General features: G+C 42.7%; 1 protein-coding gene and 1 pseudogene across 1 annotated transcript in view; one reads left to right on the top strand and one right to left on the bottom strand.

The window, feature by feature from the left end:
• Positions 1 to 8727: 8727 nt before the first annotated feature.
• The window catches only part of LOC127300360 (protein neprosin), a 51011-nt gene continuing 41052 nt past the window's right edge, over positions 8728 to 18686 (top strand). Inside the window, exons 1-2 of the mRNA XM_051330464.2 lie at positions 8728 to 8847; positions 8944 to 9030. Of these exons, the coding sequence (XP_051186424.1) occupies positions 8944 to 9030 (87 nt within the window). The 5' untranslated portion in view covers positions 8728 to 8847. The remainder of the gene's footprint in view (positions 8848 to 8943; positions 9031 to 18686) is intronic.
• On the bottom strand, positions 15714 to 16729 carry LOC139831170 (uncharacterized; annotated as a pseudogene).

The following is an 18686-nucleotide window of genomic DNA, read 5'->3' as shown; positions in this document are numbered from 1 at the left end:
ACCTTTGCTGAACTTCATCCTAATGCTGGTTGTCACCTTCGCAATGACATTCTTTTACTTCCCACCGATGCACCTTCATCTACTTCCACTATTGGGGATGCACAAACTCATGACTACATGCCTTTGCCTATTGTGCATGTTGTTGCTAACCATGATCAGGTACATCACGAAGATGCGGTTCCTGATGATAGTGCTTCTGATTCTGATCAGTGTGATGAAAATTTCGCTAAAAATGAGCAAGAAATGGATCCGGGAGAGCAAGAGCAAGAACCTGCCCCGTCTACACCGCCACGGTGCATCGCTGGCGCGCGATCCCAGATGGATTCGTCACCCTCCTCGGATCGGCTGCTGCCTGATTCTCCTGGCCTCGTCAATGATTGGCCGCCAGCCCCAGACAACGACATCGCGCCAGCCAGCGATGTCGTGCCCTGTCCGCTGCCGCCACGTGCCAACGCCAGCTCGTCGCCTCTTCCGCTCCACGCCGAGCCGTCGCAGGAGGCACGTGCCCCTGCCTCCCCTCCAGCGACCACGCCCCCGACAGGCGATGCCGCGCTGTACCAACCAGCGCCCGCCCCGTCGCACCTGCTGCTGCTTCAATAACTGCTGCGGGATCCTCTGCAGCTCCAGCGCCTATGGCTTGATCTGCGCCTGGTATGCGTACACGCCTACAACAAGGTATCCGTCAGCCCAAAATTTATAAGGATGGTACAGTGCGCTACGGATTACTCACATCTGCAGGAGAACGTCAACATTTATTTGAAGCTCTTTCACATCCTCAATGGCGTGTGGCAATGGAGGACTGGTACGTCCCAAACGTATCTATAATTTTTGATGCTCCATGCTTGTTTTGTTACAATTCTTATATATTTTATGTGCACTTTTCCACACTTTCTAGCATTTTCTGGGACTAACCTATTAACGCAGTGCCGCAGTGCCAGTTCCTGTTTTCTGCTGTTTTTTGTGTTTCAGAAAAGTTTTACATGAAAGTTTCTCGGAATTGGACGAAACAAATGCCCAGAGTCTTATTTTTCCGGGACGAAGACGGAGCCAGAAGGACACGCGCAGGAGAGCTGCGATGTGGCAGTATATAGGGCAGGCGCGGCCCCACCCTTGGACGTGCCTGGCCCATGTACTGGCGTCTCGTCGCCTCGTTTGCTCCGCCCTTCCGCCTATTTATTCCTCGTATCGGGAAAACCCCAGGGACCCGAGCCTCCGTCCACGAAAAGTTCTGACGCTGCCGTCAACCGAAACCCTAGTTCGGGAGGGTTCTGCAGTCCATCTCGGCACCCTGCCGGAGAGGGAAATCACCGCCGGAGGCCTCTACATCGCCATGTCTTCATCCGAGGTGATGCGTGAGTAGTCCTCGACGGGACCATAGGTCCATAGCAGTAGCTAGGTGGCTGTCCTCTCCTTGCTGTGATTCATGTATAGATCTTGTGAGCTGCCTAACATGATCAAGATCATCTATTTGTAATTCCTACATGTTGGTTTGATGTGGATCCGATTTATAGAGAGATTGCTTTGGTTGAGATTATGTATTATGTTATTATGATCTTGCATGCTCTCTGTTTCTAGTAGATGCTCTGGCCAAGTAGATGCTAGCGACTCCAAGTGGGAGTATTTATGCTCGATAGTGGTTTCATGCCTCTATTTAACCATGGGAAGTGACCTCGTTCTCTACGGTTGTAGATGTGATGTTTCTACTAGGGAGAAAGTAGCAGTGTTCTATTCAAGGATAGTTTCATCGTTTACTTTACACACATTGCTTAAAGCGATAGTCCGTTGCTTGCAACTTAATACTGGAGGGTGTCGCGGATGCAATCCTGAATGTGGATTATTAGTCATAGATGCAGTTGGATTACGGTCTATGTATATTGTTGTAATCCCCGCATACTTTCATAGCATGTATTCTGCACCAACCATTAGCGTAGGATCTATGTTTGTCAATTGCCCATCTGTAATTTGTTTACCCAACATATTTATTTTATTGGGGAGGCGCCTCTAGTGAACTGTGGACCCCAGTCCTTCTTCTTTTAATTGCAATCTTCTACAACAGTTTTCATGTTCTGTTCTCTGCAAACAATTCTTATCCCACACGATTTGTTTAATCCTTTGTTTTCAGCAAAACCAGTGACCTTGACAACCTCGCTGAAAGTTGGGGACAAAGTACTTGGTTGTTGTGTGCAGGTCGCCACGTTGCTGCTGACGCCGGCAGTGCGCCCTACCACGAGTTGGTTCGCAACACCTCGGGAGAGAACATTTGTCTCCTACTGGTCGATAAACCTTGGTTTCTTACTGAGGGAAAACTTCCTGCTGTGCTCATCATACCTTCCTCTTAGGGTTCCACTCAACATTGCGCATAAATTCCCCTTCATCAACTCCGCGCCCAGCAAGGACGAATACAATGCTCTTCTGAATAATAATACATGGCACCTTGTTCCTCCTGCTAAACACAAGAACTTGATTGACTGCAAATGGGTATATTGCATCAAAAGAAATTTTGATGGCACTATTGACAAGTATAAGGCTCGTCTTGTTGCCAAAGGATTCAAGCAAAGGTTTGGTATTGATTATGAAGATACCTCCAACCATGTTGTTAAAATAGCTACAATTCGCACTGTTCTGGCTCTTTCTGTTTCCAGGGGCTGGAGTCTTCGGCAGCTAGATGTCAAGAACGCGTTCTTACATGGTGTTCTGGAAGAGGAAGTTTACATGCGACAACCCCCGGGCTTTGAAAATCTTGATGCTCCACACTACATATGCAGGCTTGATAAAGCATTATATGGTCTGAAGCAGGCCCCTCGTGCTTGGTTCTCAAGGCTGAGTTCCAAGCTTCATGATCTTGGTTTTATTCCCTCAGAGACTTGATACATCTCTCTTTATATATCACAAGTCTACCATTATGATCTATGTTCTGGTATATGTTGATGATATTATTGTGACCAGTTCCTCTGATGCAGCCATAGATATCCTTCTCAAGGAACTCAATGTTCATTTTGCCATAAATGATCTTGGTGAGCTGCACTTCTTCCTTGGTATTGAAGTGACACGTTCTTCACATGGACTAGTTCTCACACAACACAAATATGCTACTGATCTTCTTGAAAAAGTTGGTATGAAAGACTGCAAGGCCTCGCCTACCCTCCTCTCTTCCACGGATAAGCTATCTCTCACTGAGGGGGAGCCACGGGCACTGAAGATAGCACAAAATATTGCAGCATTGTGGGAGGTCTTCAGTATCTCACATTGACTCGTCCTGATATATCATTTTCAATCAACAAAGTGTGTCAGTAACTGCATACTCCTATGACATCTCATTGGATTGCGTTTAATAGGATTCTTCGCTATGTGTCCAACACTGCCTATTTTGGTATTACATTTCAGAGATCACGTTCTATGTTATTGAGTGCTTTTACAGATGCAGACTGGGCAGGAGATTTAGATGATAGAAGATCCACTGAAGGTTTTGCCATTTTCGTTGGACCATATCTGATTTCATGGAGTTCTCATAAACAACCAATAGTGTCTAGATCAAGTATGGAAGTAGAATACAAGGCTCTAGCCAATGCTACAACTGAGCTCATTTGGGTTGAGTCCCTCCTCTGTGAGCTTGGTGTACGACTGACAGAAAGGCCTTGCTTGTGGTGTGACAACTTAGGTGCTACGTTTTTGTCTGCAAATCCAGTCTTTCATGCACACACCAAACATATTGAAATAGACTTTCATTTTGTTCGTGAACGAGTGGCAAGGAGACAGCTTGACATCAAGTTCATATCAAGCAAAGATCAAGTAGCAGATGGGTTTACAAAAGCTCTTCCTGTTGTACGCCTACAAGAATTTAGACGTAATCTAAATCTTCATAGAAGTTTAGATTAAGGGGGGCTGTTAGACAACATGTATTCCGTATTATACTCGTATGATGTACGCCATGGTAGAGGTTGTTTCTACCTATATATAAACACGTAACACGAGCCAGGGAGAGGCATCGTTTCCGCCCATACCATGTTGTCAAATTTGATCTGCAGGGGCACCGGAGTGCTTTTCTGCATTCGTTGCATCATCTTGTAGGTCCCACTCGTCCATCGCCTCACTATCTTATCCTTTGACAATCGGCATCCACTGTGTGAGCCTGCCATTGCCGTAGTAAACCCACTCCCTCACCACCCTGGAGCAGCCGACGGTGGGGGAGGAACCCACGCTTCACCGACGGAAGAGGTGGATCGACGGTGGACTCAAAATTCGCCTCTCAGCTCTGTAGTGGAGAGAGGATAAGGAGGGAAACACAAGACCTTGCGTAGGACATGTAGTTGACTCGGCCATGTCAACTGTGTTTCTTGTTGTGACTGAAGACCCTGCATCGTCTTATTTTCTCAAGTATGCGTCGTTATCTTTGATCCACCCAGGCCTATACCTGGATCTAACAATAATTGCATTGTTGATCACTTGAAATAACTAAGCCTGAGGTTATGACACCAGTGCAACATTTTCATGATATGCCGCATTAATGTGAAGTCTTTCCGGTGCTATCTCAGGTTCTTTGCTCTAAACCATGTTATATTTAGTGCTACATCGCGAGCTCAAAACGACGGAATTGGTCTGCGCAACGCACGAAGGAAGGCGGAGGCGTGGCAGCGGTGCACTGATCGGGGATGGCGGGGTATCTGGTGATGTATAGCATATGATGACTGACAACCCTGATGGATGCATGGGCACCACGTAGCCGATTACTTGATTTTCTTTTTAGAGAAACCAATCCGTTTAATTAAGATTATTAAGAAGATTTTAGGGTACATCATACTACGAGGTATTTAGGGTGTAGTGCTTAATATGATTTGGGCCAAACTTAGGCCAAAGAACGATATGGTAATTTCTTATTCATCCTAACTACATATAACTAAATTAAATTATTGGTCATAACAGTAAATCGATAAAAAACCAGGTTGAGCTTCTTACAAAAATGTTCTCACCAAGCGTGTGTCTTCTTCGTGTTCTCGTGCGAGTGTGCGAAATTGACTACACCTAAGTAAGCTAATTGCATGCATGCATGCGTGAACAATTGAGTGAGACAGCAAGTACATAAGGCACCTGGTCACCGAGCTATGACAGATGAGCATGCCGACGCATCTCGTGCTCGACTCAATGACTACATGCCGCGAAAGGCGTAGCAGTGGCAACGACATGGCATTGTCGAGGGGAAATGGTGATTCTTGAGCGATCTATGCGTCAGTGTCCTCGGGGTCTCCATGAAATGAGAACAACGCACAACTGCCAATGTTGGTTCCGATGGAGAGCATTGTGTACGACAGATCGACCAAGTCTATAAGCTTACCACGGTGAATATGGTGATGGTCAGGCTAAGGAGTATCCTTCGGATGGAGGACTTTGTTGCCTCAGCGGCTCCGCCACGGTGACGTACAAGTCGGCAAAGATTGGCCATGCACAGTGCACCTATTGATGAGGTCCGCGTCATTGACGTCAAGCCGTTTGGAAGGCTAACATCCTCGAGGACAACATGGCGGTGCTGATCTACCACAGGGGCAGTGTAATACCAAAAATATCGCTCGGGCTAAAATATACCACCATATCTTGTGTAGTATTGCTTACATGGACCGTTGATCATGAAAATAAATGGTCCAATTTATAATACTATGTCATCATGGGTACGACAAAGTTCCTCGTGGACCGATTGTTGCTCACGTTCTTTAAATTTGGCCACATTCTAGCTAGTGGCACAGCCTAATCCATGCCTACATGCCGTGATCTTTCAATGGGCCTTGGCCCAATTTAATTTCAGAAAACTGAGTGTAAATGACTAAGGGTGGAGGGCGTGTGAGAATTTAGTCCCACATTGCTAAGGTAAGGAGGTTGTGACCACCTTATAAGGTGAACTCTTGTTCACATCTAAAATGCTACAAACACACCTAGAGTCGCACTGACTACATCCGTAGCGTGTGTGCTCGCGTGAATGACTTATGACTTGAGAATGTTGATGCTTGTAAAATGCATACATGGACTTTGTTATTTTAAGGGATTTTCTAAATAATCCCCCTCCTCCGGTTCTAATTCTGTTTGGCAGGAAACACCACTTTTAGTGTTTTTGACAGTACAGAAGCTACGAGACTCCAAAAAGGGAAAGGTTAGGGACCACGGTTTGGAAATTTCGAAACGAACAAAATTAGCTGAAGTGGGCCACCAGGGGGTGAACAGGCTGGGAAAGAGAGGTGGTGGTGCGCCACCGACCTTCTTTTCCATCTCGAGCGTCCGTTTTGTCTCATCTTTTCATCGACGGACTTCTTTTGACCTAAAAACTACTATATGTACGACCCCGGGGGGGGGGGGGGGGGTCGTCGAGGCTAAGGCGTTGTAGATCAAAAACACAGTAACATAGAGTCAGCAGGCCGCCGCCGGTAGAGATCGGAGGGGGGAAACGCTGGCGGAATCGCCTCCGGTGGACTCCACCCCATCCGGTGAGGGCATCAGCACCATCTTCATCATCTTCATCAACATCTACATCAATTCTTCATCACTCCCCTCTGTAATCTCTTGGCAAACATGATATATGATGCAATATATTATTTTACTATGATCTATTGTATATGTATGTTGATGTTTGAGTAGTAAATTGTTCAAGGCAATTGTTATATAGTTTGTTTTTGGTTGCATACAAGTATGTGTTATCTTCTATGATTATCGTTTGTATTGATATATGAGTGCACATATATGCCAGGGGATGCATAAGGTTATCAATGTTGCATGTTAATAGGACGAGGGATAGCGGGAGTGACAAAAATCTTGTCCTGATTCTTAGAAGCATGTTAACGGGGGGTCTAATTATGGGGGCCTTTAAACTTACAACGGTGGTTGGACTTCATGTCTTAATAAGTCCTTTGTTTGCACATTCCGATGTCCTTAGGATCAATCACTAGGAGTGTATTTGTGCATATCAATGGTTACACCTATCTATGACTCCTCTCTAGAAGAAACACTAAAAAGACTATAACCGGCTTCACTAATTATGACAACCACATAAATGAAATAGCAATTTTCCTGAACACTTGCTCTCTTGAGTTACTCCACTTCACTTCCCTTCATCTCATTACATTTTACTTTATTGCAGTTTACTTGTCTTGCATTTTAATTTTAGCACATATAGTTTATAGTTGAAACTTTTACACACACCATATCTCCTAGTTTTGCATAGAAGGCCATACAGGTGGGTTATAGAGCTTTAGAGAATAGATAGTTTACCTTCAGCTCCTCGTGGGTTCGATACTCAAATACTTATTGAATTGTACTGCGGTGTTCCCCTGCACTTGGGGTTGTCACAGGTACACTACACTGTACACTTTCCACTGTTTGGATATTTGACTACTGGGGTCTTATCATCACAGTAGCATGTGTCATGGTGGTACTGTACTATGTACTAACGGGACGGCCATGGCACGTCTTGTTGCTGTCCTTGGTGTCCTTGGGTTGGTCAACGATCTTATCTGCCTGATGTCAGGTGTGCCGGTCTAAGCAAGGGGCATCCCAAGACCGGCACATGTGAGCTATATCCTAGCGATGGCGCAGTCGCGACTGAGGCAACCTGGAGGTTGCTGAAGTAGTGATCGAGGGTGTCATGCCGACACAAACCGGTGTTGGCCTAGTCGGAGGAGGCAATGTCCTTGAGGAGATGCGACCAGGCGGGCCGAACAAGGAGACGGAGGTGCCGGCCCACCCGGAGAAGCGATGCCGGCACCAGCCTGTACAGGCCCAAGCGGAGGTGAAGCCAGCCTAGGCTAGGGCGAGGCGAAGCCGGCCCGGGGAAGTTGGTCTGGGCAGGGCCCAAGTCGGTGCTGGGCCGCGGAGGTGAACTCGGTCCGGGTAGGCGCTGAAGTCAGGCCACCGAGGGGCGCTGAAGTTGGTAGTGGGCCTCGGTGCTGAAGCTGGGCTGGTGGAATGTCGTCCTGGAGGAGGGAGTAGCGGTACTGGCTGGATGGGACAGCTTGGCCCAGCCGGGATAGGCCAAAGCTGGCCCACTCCAGAATGGCAAAGTCGGCCCGCCCACGCCGGGATAGTGAAGTCGGTTTACCGGCATTGGGCCGGTATGTCGGTTTGTCCTAGTGCCGGTTTTTGTCTTGAGGCCGGCCTAGGAGGAGGTTGAGCAGGCCGACTTTGATTCTGCCTCGGCTCGTGGAGGTTGCCCTTCTTCTTTTATTTGTTGTCCTCTCTGTAAATTCTTTTCCTTCCATTGAATCACTAGACCACCAAGTTTGGTATACCCAGGGTCATCCCCCTGACATCACCATCGTCTACCACCTCTCTGAAGCTACCTCTGTAGCATTTGTATCAACAATATTAATACCAAAACACTTTCTTTCCAAAATAAAACAAAATATATGATACACATTAAATAAGCAAGTGTGAACTGTGTTGCAGATGAGGATTCATGGAGGGCATTAATATGTAATATCTGGGCTTCTTCAGAAAATAAATGAAATATATCTGGCGCCACATTGATTGAAAAATAAGAATTCATTTGATAATATTTATTGGCATGCATAATTAATGTGCAGTATAATCTTCAAATAACTATTGATTATTCTAGATATAGCTATGTATCCTAGAAATAAATGCGCAAAGCCTATATATACACACCGATGTATCTTGAGTTTCTATGTGGCGAAGATATATATAGACACCAACTCCATTTGTTGAGAAATGAAAACTATTAGAGAACATACACATATTTTGTTTCTGATATGTTTTATAACAGTTTGCGGCGTAGTAGGCAAGGAAAATGGAAAAGAAGTAAAGCCTAATGGAACAAAGCATCACACGAGGGCAATATCTAGCACAATCCAGGTATTATTGTACGATCATGTTACGGAGTAATATTTTCAAATTTGTAGTTTGAATAAACTTATTTCAGATAATCATAGACCATGTACGAATTCGTAGATGGAGGACGGTGACACTTTCGACTGCATTGATATCAAATCTCAGCCAGCATTCGACCACCCACTTCTGAGAAACCATTCAATACAGGTACATGAGAACTATTATAGTTATAATATTTTCACAATCACTATAATCTTTATAATATATTTCATGGTTTTACCTACTATTCAATTTCACTTTCGCAATTAGACTAGTCACAATGCATAGTATCATATAGAAGTATCATGCGTATGATACTACTACATGTTACTATCTCCACAATGCATGGTATCATATACTAGTATCATAGTCTCCATATATTAATTGTTTTGTAGAATCTCAATGGAAATATATGTACAAGATTTACTTGACATTAATTTTTTTAGCAGTATGTGCTATGATACAGTATTTACCTATGATACTAGTACCCTCTCTCTCATCCTTAATTGCACTGCCACATCAGCATTTTGCATGCATGGAATGCATGATACTACCTATGATACTCCTATTGTGAGTACCTTTGTTACATGATAATGGAAATGACGTTGTTAATATCGATGAATTAATTTATGGAAGTAGTTCTTTTACATTAATGTAATATTCTACTTTTATATACCAAAGTAGCAAATGATTTTTACTTGCATGCAGATGGAACCAACCTCGTATCCTACCGGAGTTGATGGAAACTTGACGTTACCAGATAAAGAACTGGAATCTAGCACCCAATTGGTTTCTTGTCCTCCAGGAACAATTCCAATGTGGAGAAGCGATAATTACAACTCGATGGTTAACCTTAGTGAACTGACTAGAAAAATATCCACATGGAATACTATTCAGGGTGACAACATCACTACTTCGGTAATCTTTTGTAGTATCCTTATTTAATTGTTAAGGCCAACGATTTCATACGTAATTTTTATCCATGTAATGTATGATAGAGAGTTAATTTACTTAATTGTATTGGCATAATAAGTATAATCTCACATGCCACTAGAATGAGAGTATGTATATACCATACCATATTTAGGTCTAAATTTCTCGAATGGGACCCTCATATTGTGGCTTTGGCATCTAAGATTCATTGCAAGTAGTGCGTAAGGTTCATGTGTTTTATGTAAAACACACTAAGTTGTTTGTATAGAAGATTTTGGTGAGCAGACTGAGAATCATAAGATTTCTTGAACCCATAGCTTATATTATTTTTGTCGCTTTTATGTTGGAAACAATGAAATAAGGAAAATTATAGAAATCATTGCCGACCATAGTTTCGAAGAAGATACTATAAAGACTTACGACCCTATTTTACATATTCCATTAATTAGATAAAGTGATAAATGTTCATTTTAAATTTTTATAGTAATGCCATCATTTACACGTATAAAATATTTTACTACATCATCTCTTTCTGAAATAATATATTCGGTGTGTTCTTATTTTCATTACTGCCCCCAAATTGTTTTAGAATATGTTATGTTTTACATTTCTAGTGGTTGCGACATTAAGTATTTTATCGAATGCACTATCCACAAACAGACGATAGATGAAGGAGTTGCAATAAAGGAGTGACTAGATCTAAAGGGATAATATACATCATTATGTGAGTGAAAGGGGTGCATATGTGGTCGAACGGTTTTTAGATCAAGGGGTCCTATTTAAGTAAATGTGGGAAACTCTTAGGTTTTTTTTTTGGAAAAATATAATAAATAACTATTTAATTATAATTAACTTGAAATCCATTCCACTCAAGGAATATGTGGGTGAAGTCTAGCTCAATCTCTATCCCTCACCCATGTACATGTTTATGTGGTTGCAAGTTTTCAAGAACTACTCCGGTCTAATGTTTAATAGTATTATTCAGTTGGCAGGCCTTACGAGAGAAGAAGACATCTATGGAACTAGTGCATCAATAAGTGTCTATGATCCACAAGTATATGGCACCGAAGATAAATCTGGAGGACTAGCAACTATAATTAGTGGTTATTCTTTTGACAAGGAGCATCGTAATGTCATAGGAGTCGGTTGGTTTGTAAGTATTTTTGCAAAAATATTTATGTTTATTTCGTGTTTGTCAATAAATATCTATGTATGTTGAATCCCAATAATTTTTAGTTTTTTTCGTTTGCATATTTACCGCATCTAATTATCATAAGCGCACTTGCAAACTCTACTAAAATCTAAATTTTTGCAGTAATACTAATATGGATTTACCAAACCATATTAATATGCACATAAGGAAATGAAAATACTTTCTATCCATCCCCAGATGTGAAACATATAAGGAAATAATAATTTTAATATAATATAAATTCACATTAAAGATAAGAACAAGTAAAATGATGAAATACATGTAGGATATAAGATATCAGTATTTATTTTTTGTTTTGAAATATCCTATTGCTCCTCAAAAATGAACCGTTAAATGTTTATTATAAGATTGACTTTATGCTGGCATGTAGACATTCCAACTTGCAATTCACTGTGAGTATGCACAAATGTTTTTTTATAAGTATCTTATTATTCAAAGTTGTTTTTGTATGTACATGTTGGTAGTTTGTATAATAACTCATTAATAGGTATGTACATGTGGTACTTGTAAAAAATATGTGCTTATCTTCTCTGTTTGAGATGAATTCAATATCACAAACTATTATTTAATTTGTAACTTGTTCTAGGTCTGGTCAAGCATTGCAGGTGACAAGCATGCCAGATTTCATGTTTTCTATGTAAGTTGTAGCTTTATTTCCATATTCACTTCCTGTGTGTAATGTTATATTAACTTTCATGATTACATTCTCCAGAATGTTGGCCAAAAACACTGCTTTGATCTACAGTGCTCTGGATTTGTGCAAACGAGTCGAGATATAGTTTTAGGTGGAAAATTATCACCAGTATCAAAGTACGGTGGGCCACAAGCTCAGCTGAATATTTTCTTCTATCAGGTATGCTTTTTCTGATATTTTAAACACCCTAGCATTATATTCTTATGTGATGAGTGTATTGGATGCTTAAGTATGATGAGAAAGAAAGCTAACAAATTATTGTCCTTAACAACTTTTACTATCTTCATATTTTATTGAATACTATATTTCATATTTTGTTTGATAGATATTTCTGAGCTTCTCTTATCTCTTCGGTTAGCATGCTAATTAGTAATTCAAATTTGTGAATAAAATTTCCAAGGACTTTATTTTATGGTCGTTATGATGGGAACACCTAGATTTTTGAGGTATTTGTCCATATGGTTATGGTCAAATTTTTCCATAAATCCCACCCTACAAAAGAAGTACTACCTGTGACCCATGATAAATATCGCTCTTTTGTTCAATTTTGAGTTAATTTGAACTAAAACCTTGACACTTTTTATGGATCGGAGGAGTAGCTTACTCATAAATCCCACCGTACAAAAATTTGTAATATGTTCAAGCTTGATATATTTTATAATGTCTCACACCAAGGAGTTTTAACTCCAATGCTCTCGGATAAAATTGAAAATATATTACTGGTGGATAATTACTTTTGGTTAATGTATATATTTTACAAGCTTTTACCTTAATATATAATCATTTTTATTATAGCTTTTTATTTGATTATTGATTTTTTGTTTGTTGGTTCAGTAAAACATGTTTTTACACAACTTGTTCTTTTGTTTTACTTTTCATAGTGTCCGATTCTTTTCTATTAGGATAACAAGTCAAACTGGTGGCTGGAATTCGGCGTAGAGCGCACTATAGTCGGATATTGGCCAGGTGAGCTCTTCAGTTACTTGAAAACAAAGGGAACCGCTGGCTATTGGGGTGGTTTCGTTGAAGGCCCTACAATTAAATATAAGCCACCACCCATGGGTAGTGGGCACCCTGCTTCAGAGGGGTATCGTAAGGCAGCATATGTGAAGAACATTCAAGTTCTGTACAAAAGACACAATATTGTGACCCCACTGGCTCGTGAGTTTGATATGGTTGTAGAAAATCCAAAATGCTACTCAGTTGATAATAAAGCAGATGGAGACCATGGAGTACAAGCATATTGGGGTGGTGCTGGAGATTGCAAGCTTTGATGTAACAATGTTTTAATTATACTAATAAAATGATCTATAGTTTGTTGGTTTCATAGCATACTTGAGTAGTAGCTCAATCTGTGTTCTAACATCGCTCATTTTCGTAAGGTTAATCTAAAATTTCTTGTCTATATTGATTTTTTAAATCTGAAACAAGTCAATTTTGATTGAGCGTAAAATTTAAATTATAGGGATACCGTCAATTCCTAGCAAGGTTCAATAGTTTCTAGTTGCAAGGCTAGAGGTTGTAGGGAACGGAAATCCTTTTTAGACATTGGAGATTTCCATTGGTTCATCTGCGGATTCCAAACCTTCAGGGACAAAAGCAGGGTGAGGAGATAAAATAATAAGCCGCATTATGTAGCAATCTTTCGTCTCCACAATACCATTCTATTGGTGTGGACAGAGCCCCAAACAAAAGACTTGTGTTCTACTTTGGCGTAGTTGGACACTTAGCACAGCGTAGTGGAGATTTTCCAGAAGTCCCAAGGTCTAAAATGGAGAGAGGTGTCATCCAGTATACATGCGTGCGGAGCATAAATGCGATATTTTACCTAAAAGTTAGATTGTTTCTTATGTGCAAGTTTGTCTTTCCCACTCTATTACTGATTCTTGCCTAGATATCTCATCACATCGTAATAAATAACCATATTTAGGTTCGCTGAACCGTGGGACAAACACCAAATTTTGTGTAAGCTTGACATTTTCGCCATAAACTTTTTGGTTGCATGCAAGCAACCGACACAAACAAAGGAAAACAAAATATTTTAACCAGTTAGCTGGAATAGATCTGGGTGCTAGTTCACATTTAAAGGAATCATAGACCATAAACACAGACAATTATAAGGCAATGCTCTATCAAGAATAAGTGGACAACATGTCCAGAACATACCTCAACAAACAATCGTTGAGGAAAAAGTATACATTGTCCAACCCAGTTTATGAACACACGAGGTCTCATAGGTTATTAAGGTACAATCAAACAAGAATAACACCCACAATAGGAGCAAGACGAGGAGTAGCCACGGGATTTTTTTAGTCATTTTATGTCCTACTTGCTGCAATTTGGGGCCACACGCGTGAGACATGGATGGTAAACCGCACAACGGCGAAGTAACATAAGAAGAATTATATAATTAGAACAATGACCTATGCACAACCGGGATATAACCAACGATAAATCCATCATCAAATCGATACCATAATACAACCTTTTGGTTCCAACAACCGATTTTGGATACAAATCTATATCTCAAATGATTATAGAAAGTTAAGGTAGTCAAAAGCAGGTATTGTGGGTATGATGGATTCGTGTAAGGGCATGTGCAATGGTTGATAAGACTGTCTTATCTTAATCATGCCACGTAATCTAGATATAACAATAAAACATGATGTACAATGGGTTGTTTTTTAGTCTTATCTTTAGTAACGAGACATCCTATATTTGTGCTGAGAGAGATTATGCTAAGAGATGATCTCTTAGCTAAGAGAAGGCAAAGTCTTTTTTTTTATCTTTCTCTTTCCTCCACCTCAGTGTTTATCCTACATGACACTGCTAAGATATCACCATTGTACATACATTAAGGTAATCATAAATGTTCTCATTTATATCCTTATTCCCATCGGATTTCAATTAACGAGGTAAGCAATTGCATGAAGATAATCCACATGAAATTGAAAAACAATAGATGGTCCACATGAATTAGAAACATGAAAAGGGTCATCGTTGCACAAGATTATTACATGAATAAAAGTTCTAACAACAAATCTTGTACCCTATGCAGCCTCCTAGCATACTGGAAAGTTCAGCTATTTTAAACAAGAGACAAAATGGCATATTAATTTTTTGTGTTGAAATATATCCTGAATACTAGTAGATGGTTCTTTTCTTTTTTACTTGATCATCCTGGGAGAGAATAGTAGGTTTAGCGTCAACTTTGTCCATGATCTAGTGACGCTTATCCATCTTGGCCTGAATACGAGGAAGGAGTGCATTAAATTGAAATCACATGCAACTTCCAAAGTAAATAGTACGGGAAAAGAAGATAAAAGCTAACATGCATTCCTACTCCAAGTGAAAAATATCACACCTGGGTACAAGTTCATATACAGGCAAAATATGTTCAACCATATGGATGACAGTCTAGCAGTAGGATTTATCATGCATGAACCATATCATAAATTTTTTGTTGCGGTTGTTTGACCATTTAAAAAATTTGGTTCTATTCTTCTAAGGACTTGAAGCTTCAAATGCATTCAATCAGTGCAATGGCAGTGTCAATTTTCCAGAAACAAAAGTTCATGGAGAAGTTACATGATGCTTAGGACTAGTAGGTTTGGCATCACAATCAAATTTCCTCTCAAGTGAAATATCACAGAAGGTTGATGTTACGTTTACTAACTGAGAGCAAACATGTTGTAAAATAACCGAGAACAAGTATCCAAAATGATTTAAAGAGATATATTATAATATTCAAAGAATTGGTAGGATCATAATAAACATGTAAACTTTCACCATTTTTTAAAACATGTAAACTTTACACATGGGTAATCTTTCACCATTTTTTGTAACAAGAAATTTTGAAGAATGAACACATATACAAATATAAAGGAATATGTAATACTTTAGCTTTGCAATTAATACAGAAGATAATTAGTAGTGTATTCCACAAAAAATGGTTACAAAAGTGTAGGTAGCAGATTAAAGAAGAACAAATGAGACTTGGTTGACATGAAATTAACCTTGGGCCTGATTGGGTAGGGGAGGACACAGTGCCATCCGGTAGGGAAGTGCAGGTCCAGAGGAGAACCTTTGGTGCGGCAGCTTCAGCATAGTTCTCTTCTCAAGGTTCACAATGTGCACCCAGTCAGAGCCAAACTTCTTGAAGAAAACAGCCCCCTCGCCGGCATCCATGATCTTGATGGTGCCACCGCTGACGTCTGTAATACAGAGCTCAAAGACACCCTGGAACGTGCTCAGTTCCCCGACCGTCTCCCTCGCCCACCGGCCTTTGGTGCTCCTGCTCCTGTCGAGGAGCCAGACGTGGAGCGCGAACGACTTCCAGGCCATTGCCACGATCCGGAGCTCCCCATCCTCATTCCTCAGGACCCTCATATTGCCGTGGTACTGCTCCCACATGCTGGCGGGCAGCTTGATGCCGGTGGAGAACTCCTTTGTGCGTGTGTCGAGCATCAGGAGGTACAACTCTCTATCGCCGTTCATCACCCAGTACACACAGCCATTGGTGTGCGCGGGCTCGCCCACCCCGCTCAGCATCGGCATCAGGGAGTTGCCACACTTGGCTTCCGGAAGAACGCTCCACTGCCCCGTGCGCGAGGAGAAGACAGAGAGGCACGGCCCGAACATGAAGTAAGTGACAAGGATCACCTCGAAGGAGAGGGTGCTTGCGCCGGCTCCACCGTCCACGGTGACCAGAGCAGCGCCGAGGTATGCGGCTTCATCCTCAAGCCGATACCTCGGTGTGTCCCGCACGAGGAAAGAGCATCCGGACAAGGGGTCGCAGACGATGAAGTTCCTTGGGATGGTCATCCGATCGTGGTAGATGGAGGAGAAGAGGAGGATACCGTCGCGGCGAGGGTCCAGCGGTCGACGTCAGGGAGACCATGAAGGGAGAACTCGCTGTAGCGCGTGGCCGAGCCGAACCCCGGAACTCTGCCTGAGACGCTCGCTGGTGTTGATGAAGAAGGCCCCGTACGGATGAAGACTCCAGCCGACGCCCCTTCTAGCCCCATGGTGGGTGCCAACTGTCATTGTGGTGAACAAACATATGCCATAGGTAGGCTTAAGTTGGGGCAGATGAACACCGGAGGATCTGGTGAGGGAAGGTGTGTTAAAGAGCACACATGGATGAACACACGAACAGAACGATATACCCAGGTTCAGGGCCCTCGTGAGGAGGGAAACCCCCTACATCATGCATGTACGCCTATATGGATCTGTATAAGAGAGATACAATGGTATTCCTTGAGCTATTTCACTTGTGCCCGTATGAGGTCTTTGCTATGAACTGGTGAGCTAGGGGAAGGAGGATCTCGTATGTGAGCCATGGGGGAGAATGAGCCTCCCAGTGGCCTCTCTGAGCACTTCCCCCTGGTGCTCCTTATATAGGGAGCCTAGGGGACATGGGGTGGCCACACTGTACACTTTCCACTGTTTGGATATTTGACTAATAGGGTCTTATCATCACTGTAGCAGGTGTCATGGCTATACTATGTACTAAAGGGGTGGACATGGCACGTCTTGTCGTTGTCCTTGGTGTCCTTGGGTTGGTCATCGATCTTATCTGCTTGAGGTTAGGTGTGCCAGTCTAAGCAAGGGGCATCCCAAGATCGGCACATGTGAGCTATATCCTGGGGATGGCGCGGTCGCGACTGAGGCAACCTGGAGGTGGCGGAAGTAGTGATCGAAGGTGTCATGCCGGCACAAACCGGTGACGGCCTAGTCGGAGGAGGAAACATCCTTGAGAAGAGGCGACCAGGCGGGCCAAACAAGGCGACGGAGGTGCCGACCAACCTGGAGAAGTGATGTCGGCACTAGCTTGTACATGCCCAAGCGGAGGTGAAGCCGGCCTAGGCCGGGGCGTGTTGAAGCCGGCCCGACAGTGTCAGCCCGGGGAAGTTGGTTTGGGTGGGGTCGAAGTCGATGCTGGGCCGCGGAGGTGAACTCGGTCCAGGTAGGTGCTGAAGTCGGGACACCGGGGGCGCTGAAGTAGGGGCGCCGGGATGGAGTGAAGACGGGCCACCAGGGGGTGGTTAAGTCGTTAGTGGGCCTCGGTGGTGAAGCCGGGCCGGTGGAATGTCGACATGTAGGAGGGAGTAGCGGTACAGGCTGGATGGTACAGCTTGGCCCAGCCAGGATAGGCCAAAGCTGACCCACTCCGGGATAGCAAAGTCGGTCCGGCTGAGGTTGGCCCATGCCAGGATAGTGAAGTCGGTTTACCGGCATTGGGCCGGTATGTCGGTTGGCCCAATGCCGGTTTTTGTCTTGAGGCGGGCCTAGGAGGAGATTGACCAGGCTGGCTTTGATTCTGCCTCGGCTCGTGGAGGTTGCCCTTCTTGTTTTATTTGTTGTCCTCTCTGTAAATTATTTTCCTTCCATTAAATCACTAGACCACCAAGTTTGGTATACCCAGGGTCATCCCTCGACATCGTCTACCACCTCTCCGAAGCTACCTCTGTAGCATATGTCTCAACAATAGCGCAACACTTTTTTCCAAAATAAAGCAAAATATATGATACACATTAAATAAGCAAGTGTAAACTGTGTTGCAGAGATGAAGATTCATGGAGGGCATCCTATATAACTAAATAGTTCATCCCACTATCCTATTTCTCTCAACATGCAGCCTATCCACCTCAGCATATCTGCCAATTCAGCAATAACCGTTCGTTTATCCAATCACCATAAGTCCATAACCTGTTGCGTTTGGTCGCTGTACCTTCGTCTGGCTGGTTTTTTTTAGAACAACCTGCTAGGCCTTTATTGATTCAGCACAATGTTTACAGGGATAGTTACAGAGTTTGGATTAACCAGCCACAAATGGCGTCCAACTCCATGTGCTAAAGATTGCCTAGCTAGATTGTGGGCTTCAAATTTGAATCTCTACCTTCATACACTATAGAACAATTCTCAAAATGTGAAGAACGAGCCTTAATCTCCCTGAGTATCGAACTATGCTTTCCCATTGCT

Source organism: Lolium perenne, chromosome 5 (genome assembly GCF_019359855.2).
Source record: "Lolium perenne isolate Kyuss_39 chromosome 5, Kyuss_2.0, whole genome shotgun sequence".
In the NCBI taxonomy this organism is placed as follows: Eukaryota; Viridiplantae; Streptophyta; class Magnoliopsida; order Poales; family Poaceae; genus Lolium; species Lolium perenne.
This window is presented reverse-complemented; position numbering and strand designations above follow the sequence as displayed.